Consider the following 21,053-nt stretch of genomic DNA (forward strand, 5'->3'; position numbering starts at 1 on the left):
ATGTGTTTGGAGCTTTAAAAATTCTAAGATTTTTAAAACTTTTTTATTTATTTAACTTTGGCTGAACTTTTAAATTTATTTTTATTTATTTAATTTTGGGTCTTTGTTGCTGAGCTCAGGCTTTTCTCTAGTGCAGTGACTTTTCTTGTTGCAGAGCAGGGAGTCTGGGAGGTGCGGGCTTTAGTAGTCGTGATTCACGGGCTTCATTGTCCCTCGACGTGTGGGATCTTCCCACATCGGGGATCAGACCTGTGTCCCCGGTGTTGGCAGGCAGTTTCTTAACCATTGGACCAGCAGGGAAGTCCTATTATAAGATACCCATTAGTGGCTTTCAGGCTTTTTTCCTGCAGTCCAGAAAAACCACTTCACTTTACATTGTGACCTAGAGAACACACACACATGCACAAGCACACACGCATACATATGCACACTCTCACTCACACACAGAAATTGATGATGCCCGCCGTCCTTATACAGGTGATTTATGTGATGTTTCCTATGTTTCCTTTAATTTAAAAAAGATGCAGATTTGGTGTTTTTATTCAACTTAGTAAGTTGATCTCAATAATAGATTGTGTTTATTTTTTCCTAGCACGTCTTCTGGAGCAAAACGAAGGAGCTGGCTCATCAATACGCGAAAAAGTGGCACCTGATGACCCTGGAGGACACGCTGCTGGGTTACCTTGCGGACAACCTCAGCTGGTGTGGAGAGCCAGGCTCTTCTGGTGAGATCTGGGGCCGCGTGGGGTGGCCCTGGGGAAGTGCAGGGCGCAGGAGCCTGGTGCTCTGTGAGTGCTCCTCGGGCCGATGGAAGATAGCATTCTGTAGGCCAGCTCATGTTTTCTAGAAAAAAAAAAAAAATGACTTCAGGATTTGGGACTGTCCAAGCTTCCTGATTCTCTCCTTCCTGAGGGAAGGTATAGCCTGCTTTGGAATGGTTGGTGGTCTGCTTTCTCTAAGGGCGTCATTCAAGACCAAAGAATTCTCTGGCAGGAGGAGCCTCCAAGAGAACCAGGCAGAAGTCCTTGATTTGCAGAACAGCCCCCAGGGGCCACATGCTGGGCTTCTCTGTCTCAGGCTGTGTGCAGCTCTGCCAGAGGTGAGAGGTTCCTTTATTTCCTAGAAAGACCAAAAACACTTCCTTTTGGGAAGGTATTTCTGCCGAGAAAGTCTGACTGTGCTTTGACTTCTTTTTCTCCTTCTCTTTTTATTTATAATGTGGCCATTTTTACTTTATATCATTTTATTCTTTTACTTTATATATTTTATTCTTAATATGATTTTATTGCTTTTTACTCACAAAAAAAACAAAACAAAAAAAACCTAGTGTGCTGGCTTCTTCAGCCCAGATGTGGGCTGTATTCTTACCACTGCTTCCAAATACAAAAAGGATGCACTCTTTTTTTTAAAAAAAAAAAAAAAAGATTTTTATTTATGTATTTATTTTTGGCCGTGCTGGGTCTTTGTTGCTGTGCGGGCTTTTTCTCTCGTTGGGGCACACGGGGGCTACTCTCTGGTTGCCGTGTGTGGGCCTCTCATTGCCATGCCTTCTGCTGTTGCGGTCACAGGCTCCTGGGCGCATGGGCTTCTGTGGTTTGGGTCCATGGGCTCAGTTGCTCCCTGGCATGTGGGATCTTCTTGGATCGGGCATCGACCCGTGTCTCCTGCATTGGCAGGTGGATTCTTCACCACTGAGCCACCAGGGAAAAAGTCAGCTTAAAGCTCAACATTCAGAAAACATCGTGGCACCTGGTCCCATCACTTCAAGGGAAATAGATGGGAAAAGAGTGGAAACAGTGTCAGACTTTATTTTTTGGGGCTCCAAAATCACTGCAGATGGTGACTGCAGCCATGAAATTAAAAGACACTTACTCCTTGAAAGAAAAGTTATGACCAACCTAGACAGCATATTCAAAAGCAGAGACATTATTTTGCCAACAAAGGTCTGTCTAGTCAAAGCTATGGTTTTTCCAGTAGTCATGTATGGATGTGAGAGTTGGACTATTAAGAAAGCTGAGCACCAAAGAATTGATGGTTTTGAACTGTGGTGTTGGAGAGGACTCTTGAGAGTCCCTTGGACTGCAAGGTGATCCATCCAGTCCATCCTAAAGGAAATCAGTCCTGAATATTCATTGGAAGGACTGATGTTGAAGCTGAAACTCCAATACTTTGGCCACCTGATGCGGAGAACTGACTCATTTGAAAAGACCTTGATCTGGGAATGATTGAAGGCGAGAGGAGAAGGGGAAGACAGAGGATGAGATGGTTGGATGACATCACCAACTCAATGGGCATGAGTTTGAGTAAACTCCAGGAGTTGGTGATGGACAGGGAGGCCTGGCGTGCTGCAGTCCATGGGGTCACAGGGAGTCGGACACCACTGAGCGACTGAACTGAACTGACCTGAGCCACGAGGGAAGCTCCTCCAGTCTTTGAAGTTGAAGTATCATTGATTTACAGTGTTCTGCTGGTTTCTGCTGTACAGCAAAGTGACTCATTTAAACTCACATGTGCATTCGTTTCCATTCTGATTGATCCCGGGAGACTGAGTGTGGCCCCCTGTGCTTTACCGTCCAGGACCTTGTTGTTTGCCTAGCTTTGATTTTGAGGCTCAGCATATTTGTGTATTTAAGGGTAGACATTTCTATTCCTGTTGTTAACTGACAGCTCATATGTAGTAATCCTTTTATTGGGATATTTATTGCTTTCTTAAAGAAGTTTGATATATGTCAACAGTGATTGCTACTATTTATTGGGACTTACAATAGTCCCAGTCATTGCTCTACGTGCTGTATGAATATTTGCTTATTTAATCCTTCAGGACTACTGCGATGATCCCATTGTACAGATGAGAAGTCTGAGGCCCAGGGCTGCAGAGTGAGTTGTCAGCTAGTTGAGTGGTAGAGCTGGAGCAGACCCAGGATTACTGGCTGAAGGATCTGTATTCTTAACCACATGATATCCTGCCTGTTTTCTGTCACATATCTATTTTTCTCAGCTTCTGTTTTTCTTTTAATACTGTTTATATTCTGTGTTTTGTCTACAGAAAGGCAGGGAAGTCTGTCAACCCTGTCCCATCTGGCTACTGGGTTGCCTGTTTTGCTGAGGTTTTCCTCAGGCGAGATTGAAGTCTTCTATATTTTCATCTAGTGTTTTTATTTTGTAATTTTCAATTCATTTTTAATCTAGACTTTCCACCCAGAAATATGACCTATAAATATGTCTCCATTTTTTTTTCTTTTTGGCTAACTTCCAGTTTTTGCCATATTTCTTGCTTTCCTTTTAAAATTTCCTTTATTGTAAGTTGGGCTTCCCAGGAGCACTAGTGGTAAAGAGCCCACCTGCTCCAGCTTTTGATGGTCATTCATTTAATCCTTTTAGCTTTTAAATGTGTTTCCTTGAAAGTTTTTAGCTTTTTTTTTTTTCAATTTACCACTTCAATTCTTTCTTAAAGTTAAAGGTATATAAAGGTATATAAACATCCACTTCTCATCTATTTACCATTTAGAGTTCTTTATTACTGCTTTCTTTTCAATTAAATCCCATATAGGTCATTTTGTTTTGTCAGCTTCCTTCTTCTTTGGCCTCAGTTTTTACTGATTTTAACCTCTTCCCCTTATTTTGTTTGCTGTCTTTCCATTCCTAAATTTATGTTTTATTGTTCTACAGTCTGGCTTAAATGCTTTTTCCTTATTTTTTGCTGCATTAATTTTGCCTTGTTGGTTTGCTTTATTATGAAAAGGCTGCAGTCCATGAGGTCGCTAAGAGTCGGACACGACTGAAGCAACTTAGCAGCAGCAGCAGCAGCAGTTTCCATTGTAACCTTCTAATTCCTTTTTAAAAAAAAACTTCTTATTCTGCTTTTTAGGTACTTGATTTCTCTTTATTGTAAAATTTCTCTCCTTTTCTTTTTCCCTGTGACTTTAAACTTTCATCTAATGAGCAGGTGGCAAGGGGGAGATATCCTTGTGGGCAGGAGGTAGGTGACAGCTCAGAAACTTCTCTCTGGATGTGGTTGTGAAGATAAAAAAGCTTTATGTTCATGAAACCCTATGAACAGGGGCACAGTTGTAGGACCTTACAAAATGTATGTTCACTTCATTATCATCAACATTTCTGCCTCTATTGGAGATTATTTAAATTTATCTTTCGACTCCACAGTATTTATTTACATCTGTACGTGGAAAAGGTTTTGTTCTCATTTATGTTATTTTGTTTTTAATGCATTTAATTATTATGTAAACCCTCAGGATTACTTCCTCATCCCTGGAAGGTTTCTGATCTAGAGCTTTATTTTCTGTCATTGGCGGTCAAGCCCACATCTGTAGTTACGTTGTTTTCCTGAGGCTGCCGTAATGAGGAACCACATTTTTGTTGTTGTTCAGTCACTAAGTCATGTCCAACTCTTTGTGTCCCCATGGACTGAAGCACACCAGGCTCCTCTGTCCTCTACTATCTCCCAGAGCTTGCTCAAATCCATGTTCATTGAGCATGTCCGGTGATGCCATCCAACCGTCTCATCCTCTGCTGCTCCCTTCTCCTCCTGCCTCCAATCTTTCTAGCATCTGGGTCTTTTCTAATGAGTCAGTTCTTCACATCAGGTGGCCAAATTATTTGAGCTTCAGCACCAGTCCTTCCAATGAATATTCAGGACTGATTTTCTTTAGGATTGACTGGTTTGATCTCCCTTCAGTCCAAGGGATTCTCAAGAGTCTTCTCCAGCACCACAGTTCAAAAGCATCAGTTCTTCAGCATTCAGCCTTCTTTATAGCCCAACTCTCACATCCATACATGACTACTGGAAAAAAACCATAGCTTTGACTAAATAGACCTTTGTCAGCAAAGTAATGTCTCTGCTTTTTAATATGCTGTCTAGGTTTGTCATAGTTTTCCTTCCAAGGAGCTAGAGTCTATTAATTTTATCTTTGCATTTGCTCTCTGCAGTGATTTAGGAGCCCAAGAAAATAAAGTCTGTCACTGTTTCCACTTTTCCCCCTTCTATTTGCCATGAAGTGATGGGACCAGATGCCATGATCTTAGTTTTTTGAAAGTTGAGATTCACACCAGCTTTTTCACTCTCCTCTTTCACCCTCATCTAGAGGCTCTTTAGTTCCTCTTCACTTTCTGCCATTAAGAGTGGTATTATCTGCATGTTTGAGGTTGCTGATATTTCTCCTGGCAGGTGCCTCAGTGATAAAGAACCTGCCTGCTAATGTAGGAGATGCAAATTTGATCCTTGGGTCAGGAAGATCCCCTGGAGGAGGGCTTGGAAACCCACTCCAGTATTATTGCTGAGAAAATCCCATGGACAGAGGGGCCTGGCAGGCTGCATTTCACAAGTCACAAAGAGTCTGACACAACTGAGCGACTGAGCACACACACACACACACACACACACACACACACACAATCTCGATTCCAGCTTGATTCATGCAGAGTTTCTTATGATGTACTCTGAATATAAATTAAATAAGTAGGGTGAAAATATACAGTCCTGTCATACTCCTTCCCCAATTTGGAACCAGTCCATTGTTCCATGTCCGGTTCTAACTGCTGCTTCTTGACCTGCATACAGGTTTCTTAGGAGACAGGTAAGGTGGTCTGATATTCCCATCTTTTTGAGAATTTTCCACAGTTCGGCATGTCCACACAGTCAAAGGCTTTAGCCTTTGTCAAGGAAGGAGAAGTAGGTGTTTTTCTGGAACTCCCTTGCTTTCTCTATGATCTAATGAATGTGGCATCAAACAATATAAATTTATTTTCTCACACCTCTAGAGGCTAGAAGTCCTCGATCAAAGTGTCGGCTGGGCCGTGCTCTGTCTGAAGGTTCCAGGGGGAGAGACTCTGATTCTTCCAGCTTCTGGTGTTTGCTGGAAAACCTTGCTCATGGATACATCACTCCACCCTCTGTCTCCATCTGCACTTGGCTGTCTTATTCCTGTGCGTCTCCACAGCGTCTTCTCCCTGTGTTTGCCTCTGTAACCAAACCTCCCTTCTCATAAGGACCTCAGCCTTATGGGACTAGGACCCACCCAACCTAGTGGTCTCATTTTAAAAAATTAATTATTTTAATTGAAGTAGCAGTCTCATTGTGACTTGATTACATCTGCAAACACCCTTCAACACATCTTTTGGGGGGTACACGAGTCAACCTATAATGAGAGGGGAGCAGAAAGATGGGTGTTTTTGTAGGGTCTGCTGTGCACATACCTGCAGAGGAGACAGGCGGCTGCTATGTGCCTGACTTCTGGGGCACGAGAAAGGGTTCTGGGGTCTCTCCACACCCCCAGGGCCTGCTTGCTGGTGCAAAGCTGCAGTGACACCATGCCAGACTGTGGCTTCACTCTCATTCTGCCCTCCACTGCCATGCCCAATCAGTCCCCACCTAGTCATTTACCTGGCATTCATCCTTTCCTTCCTGTGTCTGTTACCACTGCCTGAATCCAGCTCAGTAACATCCTCTCCTTTATTGCTGGACAGACTGCTCACCCCTGACCCCTTTAGGTCAGCCTCCATCTGGCCATCCCAATGGGGTTGCTTCTGTCTCGTACCTAAAACCCAAACAGCTCTCTTTGCCTCTAAGATAAAGTCTGAATTCTGTCTTTCATACACCTGATCATCAGTCCAGCCCCTCCCCATCCCTTCTGCTCTGCCAAGATCATTCTAAACCCCACACCTGTGCACTGCTCTCTCCACATGGAGCCCCTTTCTCTAGCTCATCTGTCTGAAGACTCTTATTCATCCTTCAAAACCAAGTTCAACATCACCTTCCCTCCTGCTGCTGCATACCACCCCCAACCCAAATTGACTTTTCTCTGATTTATTTGATTATAGCAGATCACCGGGGCCTCTGAAGGCAGAACTTTTATCTAATTCATCTCTCTGTCTCCAGGACATAATACTCAATAAATGCTTGTGTAGTCAAATGCGTTGGGTAAAGAAAATGTGATATACACACACAAAATGGGATATTATTCAGCCTTTGAAAAAAGAAAGTCCCATAATTTCTGACAATACGATGAAGCTGGCGGGTATTGTGCTAAGTGAAATAAACCAGACAGGAAAAGACAGATATAGCATGGTATCAGTTATAAGGGGAATCGTTAAAAAAAAAAAAAAGGAATTCATAGAAACAGAGACTACATAAGTGGTTTCCAGGGGTTGGAAAGTGGAGGAAATAGCGAAAGAAGGGTAAAATTTTTCATGTATTAGACAGATAAGATCTGAGAATTTAATGTGTAACATGGCACCCGTAATTGTTAACTCTGTATTATATAATAGAAATTTGATGAGACAGTAGGACTTCAAAGAAAGTGAAAGTTGCTCAGTCATGTCCAACTCTTTGTGACCCCATGGACTATACAGTCTGTGAAATTCTCCAGGCCAGAATACTGGAGTGGGTAGCTGTGCCCTTCTCCAGGAGATCTTCTCAATCCAGGAATCGAACCAGGGTTTCCTGCATTGCAGGCAGATTCTTTACCTGCTGAGCCACCACAGAAGCCATCAGTTCAGTTCAGTCGCTCAGTTGTGTCCAACTCTTTGTGACCTCATGAACCACAGCACACCAGGCCTCCCTGTCCATCACCAACTCCCAGAATCCACCCAAACCCATGTCCATTGAGTCTGTGATACCATCTCATCCTCTGCCGTCCCCTTCTCCTCTTGCTCTCAATCTTTCCCAGCATCAGGGTCTTTTCAAATGAGTCAGCTCTTTGCATCAGGTGGCCAAAGTATTGGAGTTTCAGCTTCAACATCAGTCCTTCCAGTGAATACCCAGGACTGATCTCCTTTAGGATGGACTGGTTGGATCTCCTTGCAGTCCAAGGAACTCTCAAGAGTCTTCTTCAACACCACAGTTCAAAAGCATCAATTCTGCACTCAGCTTCTGCCATAAGGACTTCAAAGTTCTCATCCAAAAAAGAAAAAAAGAATGTGAGGTGATGGATGCACTAATTAACCGGATGGGGGAGAATCTTTCCACAATATGTATGCATATCAAATCATTATATATACCCTTTATATATATATATATATATATATATATATATATATATATATATATAATACCCTTTAGGTAGTTTACAATTTTATTTGTCAATTATTTGTTGTTGCAGCTGTTCAGTTGCTAAGTCGTGTCCAACTCTTTGCGACCCAATACACTGCAGCATACCAGGCTTCCCTGTCTTGCACTGTCTCCCAGAGTTTGCTCAAATTCATGTCCATCGAGTCGGTCATGCTGGCTAACCAGCTCATCCTCTGCTATACCTCAATAAAAAGCAATACAAATAAATGTCTGTGTTAAAGCAGGTATCCTTGGTAGAAGTAGGACAGAAGCTCTGTGTTCCTGCAGTATGTCTGTGGTTCCTCGCTGACAGCTGAGCCTGTCTAGATGTGGTGTGTGTAGGAAGACTCTGAGGGTATCTGAGCCTAAGGGTGTGGGGATGAAAGCGGTGAGGGAGGAAATGATCTCAAATTCTTCCTGGAACTGGAAATTCTACTGGGAGCTTGTCTCTGTCAGATGAGGTTTTGCTGCAGTTTCCCAGAATGATGACTCAAAGCTTGTCACTGTGCTCCTGTCTGGGGTGTGGAGGGTAAGCTGAGGACTTGGAAGGGATTCAGGGGGCCCTTAGTTAAATTGGGTCGAGAGGCGTCCATTCTCCGCCCTCCGTCTTGGCAGTGATGCCGCAGAAAGTGGCTCCACTGGGATCCGACAGCCCACAAAGAGCAGAGATGAATTACGCCTTTTCTCTCCCACTTTAAGTACTTTTCTGCAAACCATATCTTTTAGATTTGAACATTTGGTCTTGTCCAGACTGGAAGAAAGACTGCAGAACCAACTATTTTTCTGTATTCTGGGAAGTGCTGTCCGAAAGGGTAAGAACCGGGGTGGGATGGGGACAGAATGGGAAGGAGTTTCTAGAGGGAGGGGATATATGTATATTTGTGGCTGGTTCATGTTTTTTGGGCTTCCCTGGTAGCTCAGACGGTTAACTGTCTGCCTGCAATGTGGGAGACCTGGGTTCAATCCCTGGGTCGGGAAGATCCCCTGGAGAAGGAAATGGCAACCCATTCCAGTCCTCTTGCCTAGACAATTCCATGGATGGAGGAGCCTGGTGGGCTACAGTCCATGGGATCGCAGAGTCGGACACGACTGAGCGACTTCACTGGTACTGCATGTTGTGCTGTGTGAAACCCACCCAACATTGTAAAGCAGTTATCCTCCAGTTAAAGATATTAAAATAAAATAATCCACTTTATGAAGAAAAACAAACAAAAGGGTAAGTACCACACAGGAAATTCTAAAATTTGGAGACCAGAGAGCTTAGGAGGTCATCCAGTCAGTGGTTGGTTTTAATTCACTTGGAGAAGGCAGCATCCCAAATCCTTTTAGAAACAGAAGTTTAGGGTTCTTTCCTGAGAAAAATGTTCGTAAGCACGTGCCAAAAGATTTTCACATGTACTCTGTGGTCGTTCATGGAAGGTCTCGGGCTGTAGATGAAGATTCCCTGCTTCTGCCTTTTTTTGGAGCTTTGGCTGCCAGGCGCCTCTGGCTTGGTTGAATCCTCTGATCCAGGTATTGGCCCATTTTAGATTCCTGGAACTGTCTTAATAATATACATTTGCAGACCATTCACTGTGTGCTAGGTGTAGTCCTCAGGGTTTTATGTGGATGAAAATCATGCATCCTCGCAAGAACTCTGTGAAGCAGGCATCTCGAGTATCATATCCATTTTACAGATGACAAAATGGAGGTGCAGGTAAATAAGCATTCCACTAAAGAGACGCAGCAAGTGGCAAACGTGGATGTTTTTTCCAAGGTGTCTGACTCCCGAGCCAGAATTCACGCTGGGAAATACCATCTTCCTCTCTGTCTATATATTTCTGGCCTCACTCTAAGCTGCTTTTGTGCTTATTTTTAAAATACTTTTATTGATTGATTTATTTTTGGCCATTCTGGGTCGTCATTGCTGCACCCAGGCTTTCTCTAGTTGCAGTGTGAGGACTTCTCACTGGTGTGGCTTCTTTTGTTGGGGAGCACAGACTCTGGCCTCAGGGGCTTCAGAAGTTGTGGTGCATGGGTTTCATTGCTCTACAGCATGTGGGAGCTTCCCAGACCAGGGATAGAACCTGTGTCCCCTACACTTGTAGGCAGATTATTAACCACTGGACCACCACGGCAGCCCTGTCCTGGCCTTTCTGTGTGCACCTGCCTCAATCCCTACCAGGCGAAATCCTATTCATCCTCTAGCACTTGGTTCTGGTCCTCCTCTGTTGCACCTTTGCTGGTTCCTCGCTGCTCTCCATCACAGGGTGTTTGGGCATCTTGCTCTCCTTCCCTGTTCTCCGTCCATGGACTTTCCTTGGGCGCCCACTCTGGACAGTGCCCTGGCTGCAAGGCTCCAGCGCCGTGGAGGTGGGTGGGATGGCCAGGCTCACAACTCTTAGTCCCAGGGTCTAAACCCACGTTAAACTCATCATCACAATGCCCTAGAGCTGGATAATGTGAGAAGAGGATGCAGAGATAGTCCCAGGGGTCTGGGTGGGCCTCCTGGAAGAAATAGTAGATTGCATAGTATTTTAATTTTGTACTAGCATATAGCCGATTAACAAACAATGTTGTCACAGTTTCAGGTGAACAGTGAAGGGACTCAGCCATGCATATACATGTATCCATTCTCCCCTCCCTAGATCACATACTTTTGTTCATCTTATTTTCTCCAGCATCTAGCGAAGATTCCAGCTGAATCTTTGTTGCATGAAGAACTAAAACCCCATGTTCAAAAATATCCACTCGTTCATTCATTCTCCATTCCTCAGTATGCCCATGCATCCTTCAGGGCCACCGTCTGTCACAGTTTCTTTCTCCTTGGCATTTTCTGTTGTCTTTCTTCCTTTCTTACTGCTGAAGGGTCTGCTTCCACTGAATAAGAGGTATGGGGTCTACAGTGCGTGGTGTTAGGAAAGCAGTGTTACCGTCCTTCTCTGGCAATGATGCTGTTCTTACTCATCTGGACTTCTGCCTTCTGAACTGCCAACTTAGCAGCGATGAAGCTGAACTTCATTGTCCAGACACAGATTGGAACAATGGCTTCCAGAAGTCCAGAGGGAAGCATATGCCCTCCAGTAATTTGGGGTAAATGTTACTTAGACCTCACCTGTCTGAGGTAGAACCCTATGGGCAGCTGCTCTTTCACCAGCTAATGTTAAGAGCTGTTGGGGATGGACCTGCTGGGGACAGGCGTTAAGTCTGCAAGCTGAGGAATGGTGTTTCTGTTTTTAAGTTTGCAGAAAGTGCCTGTAAAAGAAAAACAGCCCGGGTGGTGCTCAATGGATCATTGGAGAACGCCTTTGATAGCATGAGGTACTTGTCTCTTTGCCTCTGGTGGGTTAGGGCTAACACAGTCTCCTACTGGCTCTTTCGCCTTTAGAAGAATATACTTTTCATGTCGACCTTCAGGACTGAAGATGTGGGCTACAAAAGGTAAAATGTTGTGTTCTATGGTGAGATTTTTGTCTTTCTAAGTCAACACTTTTGTCCAGTTTCTCCGTTGTTTAAAATTCTCTAAAGGTCCTCGCATGGGGTCCAATGCTTCCTCTTAGCTTTTTGAGGCCTGCTCGCTCTCCTGTAGAGCTTCCCAGGTGGCTCAGTGGTGAAGAACCTGCCTGCCACTGCAGGAGACACAGGAGACATGGGTTCGATTCCTGGGTTGGGAAGATCCCCTGGAAGAGGAAATGGCCACCCACTCCAGGATTCTTGCCTGGAGAATCCCATGGACAGAGGAGCTGGGCGAGCTACAGTCCATGGGGCCACAAAGGGTTGGACTCGACTGGCTGAGCATGCCCGCTCTCTCTCTCTCCTAACACCCAGTCCTGCCCATTTCCCTTTGGCTCACCCTGTTTCCCCACATGACCTGTCCCCTCCTTCCTTCTGCCTGTCTAAAGTCTTCTTGTCCACAAACATCTGCCCAGGACTCGTGTCTCCTTCCTGGACAGCATGGACCCCAGTGAACCTGCTGCTGAGAGCAGCAGGAGCTCTGCCATGCCTTTGGCCTGCATTCCATCTTTGCAGGTGGTGTCAGCAGTTTATTGTCATGGTTAAAAGCAGGGACTCCAGAGGTCGTGACATCTTACCTGGGTGACCTTAGTAGGGCCCCCCTAGTCTCTGTGTACCTGAGGAGGTGCTGGTGATGTGAAGATGGACTGGGAGGGTGTATGAAAAATGCTGAGCCACATGCCAGACAGAGGAAGTGCTGGTTGAGTACCTCCTTTCGCCCACACCACTGACTCTGGTCTCACCCTTGCTTTCCTTCGCTGACCCTCTTCTGCACGTACAGGTTCTTCCACATTGCTTTCCTTTCCAGTCTTGCTTCTCCAACCTTTCCCTGGATAAGGCTGATTGAGATGAGGGAACATATATTAATGTGCCCCAGGGGCTTCCCAGGTGGCTCAGCAGTAAAGAATCTGCCTGCCAATGCAGGAGATGTGAGTTTGATCCCTGAGTTGGGAAGATCCCCTGGAGAAGGAAATGGCAACCCGCTCCAGTGTATTCCTCTCCATGGGCAGAGGAGCCTGGTCGGCTACAGTCCATTGGATCACAAGAGCTGGAATAACTGAGTGACTAAAGTGCCACCGCCAGGCACTCCAGATGAACTTTCCTTCTTTCCTCTTTTTTTTTTTTTTAATATTTATTTGGCTACGTCCTGTCTTAGTTGCAGTTGCCCGCATGGCATGCGGGATCTTAGTTCCCCAACCAAGGTTTGAACCCACATCTCCTGCACTGCAAGCGGATTCTTAACCACTGGACCACCAGAAAAGCCCCCTCTTGTCCTCTGTTAATGTTTGAGTCCACCAGGGAGCCTTTGGCCTCTTGTCTTCTGACCCCAAACTTTCGGGCTTTTGGGTGCAAGTGTGAACAGTCCAGAATTTTGTAATCTGATATTAGGGGCCCAAGTACTTGTAACAGGAGTGGTGGAGCCTAATGAGGAGAGCTTAGGGCTGGGGTCAGAGCAGGACATAGGGGTCTTTCAACGACACGCTTCTCAAACACACTGTGCGTGGGGATCACCTAAGAATTGTTGGGCTGCTGGATCTGATTCAGCAGGTGGTGGTGGGCAGAGATTCTGCGATTCTAATGAGTTCCTTACCTTGGTCTAAGCGAGTGTAAGAGAATTGTATCTTCTTGGAATAGCAAGTGTGTAAAGAATCAGCATCAGTGCACAGATGAAGACCCTTATTTTGAGAATCTTACTTATTTGGGGTGATCCTGAATAAGTAAAGGTGGCTGATGCTGATGCAAATCGTGGGTCACTTCCAAACGGTAGGTTCTAGCCAGTGACAACGTGCCCGATGACTTTTCACAGGGGCTGTAAGTGTTCCAACAATTCAGTCTGGGGTTAACAATGTTCTGTGTCTCTTCTCTCTTAGCACATTTGGACGAGTGGAAGCCTCTAACTTGAGGCCAGAGGTTGAACTAGAGGCTTGGCTGGTACATGACACTGGAAAACCTCCCAGGTATGTGTTACTACTCTGTACTCCTATATATTCTCAGGCTTATTTCAGGAATCAGCCCATGAAAGAATCCACAGTCACGGGGATGAATGCGCTGAGAAAAGACTGGCTCAGGAAATGAATGGGGCCTTACTCTACCTTTACCCCATCCCAACATAGCTCAGCTGGTAAAGAATCTGCTCAGTAGGAGGCCCAGGTTCAATTCCCGGGTTGGGAAGTTCCGCTGGAGAAGGGATAGGCTACCCATTCCAGTATTCTTGGGCTTCCCTGGTGGCTCAGCTGGTAAAGAATCTGCCTGCAATGTGGGAGACCCTGCGAACGTTGGGTTTGATCCCTGGGTTGGGAAGATCCCCTAGAGAAGGGAAAGGCTACCCACTCCAGTATTCTGGCCTGGAGAATTCCATGGACTAAGTCCATGGGGTGGCAAAGAGTCGGACACGACTGAGCGACTTTCACTCACTCAACAGTCTCTTAATTGTATCTCCGTGGTAGGTCTCTACCTAGTTCACACCTTTGACTCTGCTGCAGACCTGTGAGCTCTCTGAAGCTCCCTCCACTTCATGTCTTCATCCGAGGGCCTTGCCCAGGGCCCACCTCCTGGAAGAAACCAAGCGACTCCAAGGAAATGCTTGTGAGCTCTTGTTATTTTAACACTTTCTTTTTTTTTTTTTTTCCTCCAGGGACTCATGCTCTGGCTCCTCTATAAAGAAACTGAAGTCCATCTTAGATGGAAGAAATGTCAAATTTACATGCACGGATAATCTCAGGTAACTGATGCTTTTCCGCCACGTGCAGACGCTCTTCCCTTGGGCCTTGACGGCGGTCTGCCTGGTGACCTTCAGTGAACTCTGCCCCTCTCCCAGCTTAGCCGAGAAGCCATTTCCAGCCAGTGGCCTTCTGATGTTCCCCTGCCCTGGTCCTCGTCCTTCCCCACGCAGCTCTAGCAGTGATTTGCTTCTAAAGGTGACCCAGGTTTGAGGGCATGTTTCCTGCTTTCCCATGTGAGAGGCGTGATCCAGAGCTCCTTTCAGGGGTGTAGAAGCACATTGTGCCAAAAGCAAAGGATTTATAAAAGCCTTGTGACTTGCCATATCTTGCAGGTGAGGTTTCTTTGGTTGGGGCTCAGTTGTAGATGCCTAACACTTTGTGGCTTACACACAGACACAAACAGCTCAGCTCACACCCAGGTCAGCCCCCTGGGTGCCTAGCTCCTCTAGACACCAACACTCAGATCTGCTCAGGGGGGCTTTAAGCAGACACTCACAACAGACAGGAGGCCTGACTTCAAGCCTCCACATTTATTTTCCTTAAAGCCCACCGCCCTTTCCAGGCTTCAATCCATCATCTATAACACTGGAATGGACTGGGTGATTTCTAAGGCTTCCTAGCTTGGCCTCCCTGACCCCTGATTTAGAGGGTAGAGGGTAGAGCAGCAGCTGCAGCCATAATCTCCAATCATAAAGATCAAGCTTTATGGTTTTCTAATTTAAAAAATGTAGAATCTTAAAACTGTTTACCCGTAATACATATTCATTGGAGAAAAGTTTAAATTACAGATAGACATATATTTTTATTTTTTTTCCTGGTTTTCAAAAATTTTAGTTATTTGTTTATTTTTGACCGTGCTGGTCTTCGTTGCCGTGTGGGCTTGTCTTGAGCTGTGGTGTGCAGGCTTCACACTGCAGTATCTTCTCTTGCTGTGGCTCCCAGGCTCTAGGGTGTGCAGGGTTCAGCAGTTGACAGCATGAGGACTTATTTGCTCCACAGCATGTGGGATCTTCCCAGACCTGGGATCGAACCCATGTCCCCTGCATTGGCAAGTGGATTCTTATCCACTGTACCACCAGGGAAGCCCCAAGTGTATGTTTTTTAAAATCACCTGCGACTCTGTTATCATAACTGAGACCCCTCACTATTTTTAAGATGGGTGGTCAATATTTAACTCCAGGCAGAGATCTATGCCAAAGCATCTTTGGAAATTTTCCTGTATATGACAGATAGATACAGGACAGACAGTTCCCATAGAATAGATGCAGAGAGAAACATTTTCTCAAAGAATGTCGAAGCTAAAATGCTTCCCATCACTTCCCTGTCACCACCCTTTCCCACAAACCATGTCAGAAAGACAAGGGGGACAGATTCAAGGAACATTCGCTGAAGCCTTTGTCTCTCCAATGACCTGAATTCCCCATCAGTCAGCTGGCTTCTCTCTGGAAACTGCCAGAAAATAACACAAGCTTTCTATAGTGGTTAGGTGGGAAAACAGAACAAAGGAACAACCATAGAAGAGACATGGCAGACATCTGACCAGTCTGAGTTACTCAAAGATCTTTTGCATTGAGAGAATGGAATATGAAAACCCAAGACAAGATTAGGGAATGTAAGTGAGTCATTCACAAAACACTTTTAATCTCTTTTCTTGCATTAACCATTCACCTTTTTTTTTTTTTTTTTTCATGAAGGGCCCAAACTGTAGGTTCTGGGTAAGCTCACTCATCCTTCACCTTGCAAAAATAATTAAGTATACCTTCCCACCTGGACTTGTGGACTGGCCTGCATAGGAGGCCAGCATCTGTCACTCAAGCATCAGTTCATGCGACCTTAAACTTGGGGACCATATTTGAAATCACTGCTGGTTTGCTCCAACCATGAGGTCATGATATATTCAGCATAACCAGACCCTCAGGGTCCCCTGTTGTATCTAACAGTTTCCTATTGTATCAAACTGTTGTATCTAACAATTTGATGACTTTGCAAGAAACTTGCTTGTCTCTGCTGCTGCTGCTGCTAAGTCGCTTCAGTCGTGTCCGACTCTGTGCGACCCCATAGACGGCAGCCCACCAGGCTCCTCTGTCCCTGGGATTCTCCAAGCAAGAATACTGGAGTAGGTTGCCATTTCTTTCTCCAACGTGTGAAAGTGAAAAGTGAAAGTGAAGTTGCTCAGTCACGTCAGACTCTTAGCAACCCCATGGACTGCAGCCTACCAAGCTCCTCCGTCCATGGGATTTTCCAGGCAAGAGTACTGGAGTGGGGTGCCATTGCTTGTCTCTAGGGGAGCTCAAAGTGAATGTCATGAATATAGATGTTGACTGTAGACTCCTTCCATAGCATTATTTCCTTGAGGCTGAGGATACTTTTCCCACCTAGAATGTATGCATGTGGGTTTTCTGGGTGGTGCTAGTGATAAAGAACCCACCTACCAGTGCAAGAGACATAAGAGATGAGGGTCCAACTGCTGGGTCAGGAAGATCCCCTGGAGTAGGAAATGGCAACCCACTCCAGTATTCTTGCCTGGAATATTCCAGACAAGAATAGACAGAGGAGTCTGGCAGTCTATAAGACACGGGGTCTCAAAGAGTCAGACACGACTGAATGTGCACACACACACACACACACACGTATTCACGTGGGGGATCCCAGATCACAGTGTTGATGAGGATGGATGACTCTACTTAGAGCCAATGTGCCCAGCTGGTCACGACAGAGGGCTAGAGATGAGCCTGAGATGGTCCATCCTAGAAGCCCGGGGATGCTGCTAGCTACCTCTAAGGCTCTCTCTCTTTCTTGACTCACATTTAACAAAATCATATTTGACTGCAATTTAAGGAGCCACTTTACCCCCACTAGACAACCCCCTCCACTATGTGCCAGCCACTCCCATTGAACTCCGTTGCTTTGTGATTTGATTTTTATGAAAACGAGAGTCATTCACCTGCTGATACTATAGGAGGTATTCTGTGCAAAAAATCGGGGTCCCCTTGCTGATGGCAACCAGCCCTCTTCTAGAGTCTTTGACCTCTTGCTGCCTGATGCTTTGACCCAACACTTCCTCAAGAAGTTTTTGAAGAAGAGAAAACCAATCCTCAATGGAAAATATGGGGTCTCTCCTTGGTTGCTGCTTCTGCTGTTTCTTGACCATCAGCTGAGGTTCACAGCAGCTATCTATGACATGTGTGAGCCAGACATTTGTTCCTGTCTCCACATATTATCATCAAACATCAGTTATCTATTTCTACGGCTTTGCACATGAAATGAAGCTACATTGGGCCGTAGTTTCAGTCATTCACTCTGGGACTTAACCTTTCTCGGCATTGTCACTGCCGCAGAAGGAACTTGTGTGGGTGCTAAGTGGTCCGTGCATACTTTTGCTGTTAATGAATGGCCTTCTTTCATTGGCGAGTTGACCAAGGGGTGTATCATACTGCCTCTTGACCTTTTTTCTTTTTCATAGCCGTGACCAGTTTCTTTCTCGAAGATTCTGAGGATTCATCTTGCAGATGAGTCAGTCAGCATGGTTGAGCCCTGGCAGTGCAGATCAACACACACGATTCAGGAGACATGCTGGTGGAAAGTTGGGACTTTGGGGGGAATCTTGCGTCATAAAATTAACACCAGAGATGGAAACCTTTTCCTCCAGGATCTTAAAATAACTTATGCTATTGACACAGTTTTTATCTTGATCTAATATTCAAGAAAAATTCAGTTCAGTTCAGTCGCTCAGTCATGTCCGACTCTTTGCGACCCCATGACTCACAGCACACCAATTATTGTATAAAGTTAGAGTAGAAATTTTATATAGTTTTTTATTTTATTTTTCATACAATTCTTTTATATTGCTAATATGTTGGTAACATCCTCTCTGTTGAAGAATGACCTCTCCAAACCTGTTGGCCGGTCAGGAAAAATAAATGCCCAGACTTTTCAGCAAAGCTCACATATCAAAATGAATGACGTTTTTCCAGGATATATTTTTGTATCTTTCCTACAGATAAACTACAGATGCCGTGGTTATGGGTCATGTTACATTCTGTAGGGTGTAAGTTACTCCTGTGCTTGGTGTTTTATCTCTAATCCTTCCAACAGCCCTGTGAGGTTGATATTACTATCCTCCATTTGTTAAATGAGAAGAATAAGTTCAGAAAGTTTATATAATTTCCTAAAAGTCATACATTTAGGTCAAGGTAGAGAATGAATTTGAACTCAACTTGATTTCAAAAATTCATGTGCTTGCCCTTTCTAGGCAGATAATACTAGATTGATAGTCCTTATGTTCTTTTCTAATGAATGTACATGGGATTAAATTGAATACAATAGAATCTGAAACATGATTTTTCTGGATGGCTTCAAAACAGGTACAATTTTTCATCCTCTCTCTTGCTTCTCCTCATCTCCGTGTCTTATGCAGGAGTCGGTTAAAATGTATTTATTTGTTCTTGATGCTGACAGTTTGTTTTTAACTGGAATTTTACTTGATTAGTCTTGCTTGGGAATGATCATTTTTACTACTCTTAAAGAACCAACATTTAACTTTGTTGATTTTCTCATTCTACTTATTTAGGTTTTACTTTTCTCTGTATTATTAGAGATAGAGAGATTCTAATTTCTTTGCTTTTCCTTATTCAGCTTCTTAAGATGGAAGTTGAGATCACTGAGTTTGCAGTACTCAAACGCTGTGCATTTTAATACTATAATTTTTCTTCTGAGTGCTGCTTTAGCTGCCTGCTGCTCTTAAAATTTTTGATATGTCTCTTTTCCTCATAATTTAAAAATATTTTCTGATTTAATTGTTATTTCAAAACATGTTACTTAAGTTTTAAACATCTGGATATTTTCTAGTTCTTTGTTGTTCTTGTCAAAACATAAGATGCATTGAGTGGAGAATGAATAAACTCACTTGGAAACCCTTCTGGGAGCCCAGTAGGTTTGTTGAAAACAGCATACATTTTGGAGTCAGACGTTTCTGGGTCCATATTTTGGCATCACTCTGTGCTTTAGAATGAAATACCTGATCTCTCTGAACTTCAGCTTCTTTGTCACTTAAATAAGGATTATAAATGTACCCTCATCAAAGTGTGGTGAAAACTAAAGAAGATGACAGAAAACGACAGTCTGACACAGTGAGTCATATGTAAGAAATCACCAGAACATAGTAGCCTCCCCTCTGCCTGCCCTTCGATTGACAATCTAGTTCCCGTCGGGAGTCCTCATAGCTATAGCCAATGCCATCAGAGCAGGGATTCTTCACCAGCCCATTCTCCACCTTCTCGTGGGATGTGGTCTTGGCTGGACATGAAAATAGATGCAAGGGACCAGTTCTGGTTAAGGTTCAATCTTGCCTCCTGCCTACCTGCAGAATGTCTTCAGAAATAGGTCCCTGCTAATCCACTGGGTAACCCAGCTGTTTTTCTTCTCAAGACTCTGCCTTATTGTTGGGCTAGCTTGCTGAGTTCCGGATCCTTTAATGTACCTTCCTTGTTTACCAGGATACCCCATGAAGTGGCTCCCTGTGTCAGGAAAATTTTGTCCTTAACATCTCCTTTCAGTGATGAAATGGATAGCGTAAAAATCAATTTGTGAGAATCTTCCCCTCAAGAAGACTCATTTGAGTGCTTAAGGTCAAAGCTGGTGGAGACCAAAGAGGAGGCTGGTCCCCAGGTTGTCACACCTGCTGCGGAGTGCCCTGAGGACCCTGGAGGTGGCTGGGGGCTGAGGTGCTATCTGCTCCTTACACCACCTTTGAGTCTCTGTTACCATGATGTTTCATCGGTGACTCCGCTCTCTCTGTAATTCTGATTTTGCATCTTTGCCATTGACCATGCATCATGGGCCTTCCCTGGTGGCTCAGCTGGCAAAGAATCCACGTGCAATGCAGGAGACGCTGGTTTGATCCCTGGCTTGGGACGATCCCCTGGAGGAGGAAATGGCAATGCACTCCTGTATTCTTCCCTGGAAAATCCCATGGACAGAGAAGCCTGGAGGGCTACAATCCACAGGGTCGAAAGAGTCAGATATGACTCAGGTACTAAATCATGTGTCTCTAGCCCTAAGGACTTTTTCTGTAAGTAGATCCTCTATATCCCTCTTTTTATAAGTGACATCTCTACCAAATTACTGATTGCTCAGCAAACCTCATATTTTACTCGTAAACCTGCTATGCTTTGTCTCCTCACTTCATTCCTGTGTGCTCTAGAAAAATCCTGTTACTATCCCAAATTTTACACACCACCATATTCACCCAAAGGCTCTGGGAATGAACTGTAACCTCATTTCCCTTTTCCAGCTTCTCAAGGATCACTGTTTTCCTTCTGTAATGGTTTATGACCTGATAACATTTGAGGCATACAGTTCTGATAGTTGAAAGGATACATGTATGCACATGTGCCTGTATATGTATATATGTGTACACACGCTTTTCTCAGTCCATAGGGATGCTGCATTTAGTAGGTCTTTCTTAGTCCCATTTGTGTTGACCTGTTTCGCACCACATCTGTGTCTCTTATATACTTGGCAGAGAAAGCCAAGTATATATCAAATATTTTGGCAAAATACATTCCTTCGGCTCGACAACTTTCTGTGCCTTTTAACTCTCGTTGGAAACAAACTCACCCAAGCCTGCACACTCCCTGCTGGAAGAGATGCCTTAGGAGCTGTGCTGACTGACTTCCTGGCATGCAGTTTCTCCTGAGGACCACTCCCAAGACTGAGACTTGGGCATCTCAGGTAGAATTCACATGGTGCAGAACAACTCTGTGTTTTCGTGGCTT

At 44.6% G+C, this 21,053-nt stretch overlaps 1 protein-coding gene across 3 annotated transcripts in view; it reads left to right on the top strand.

Moving 5' to 3' along the window:
* The window catches only part of CD38 (CD38 molecule), a 53,857-nt gene extending 34,664 nt beyond the window's left edge, over positions 1 to 19,193 (top strand). For 2 of the 3 annotated variants that reach the window (XM_055589154.1, XM_055589155.1), the window contains exons 3-8: positions 593 to 725; positions 8,789 to 8,874; positions 11,283 to 11,362; positions 13,426 to 13,512; positions 14,190 to 14,276; positions 17,741 to 19,193. In XM_055589154.1, coding sequence (XP_055445129.1) covers positions 593 to 725; positions 8,789 to 8,874; positions 11,283 to 11,362; positions 13,426 to 13,512; positions 14,190 to 14,276; positions 17,741 to 17,771 — 504 coding nt within the window. In that variant the 3' untranslated portion in view covers positions 17,772 to 19,193. Of the gene's footprint in view, positions 1 to 592; positions 726 to 5,775; positions 7,891 to 8,788; positions 8,875 to 11,282; positions 11,363 to 13,425; positions 13,513 to 14,189; positions 14,277 to 17,740 lie in introns of those variants that run through there. The other variant, XM_055589156.1, reaches the window with a different exon arrangement.
* The last annotated feature ends 1,860 nt before the right edge of the window (positions 19,194 to 21,053 follow it).

This window comes from Bubalus kerabau, chromosome 7, assembly GCF_029407905.1.
Source record: "Bubalus kerabau isolate K-KA32 ecotype Philippines breed swamp buffalo chromosome 7, PCC_UOA_SB_1v2, whole genome shotgun sequence".
Taxonomy (NCBI): Eukaryota; Metazoa; Chordata; class Mammalia; order Artiodactyla; family Bovidae; genus Bubalus; species Bubalus kerabau.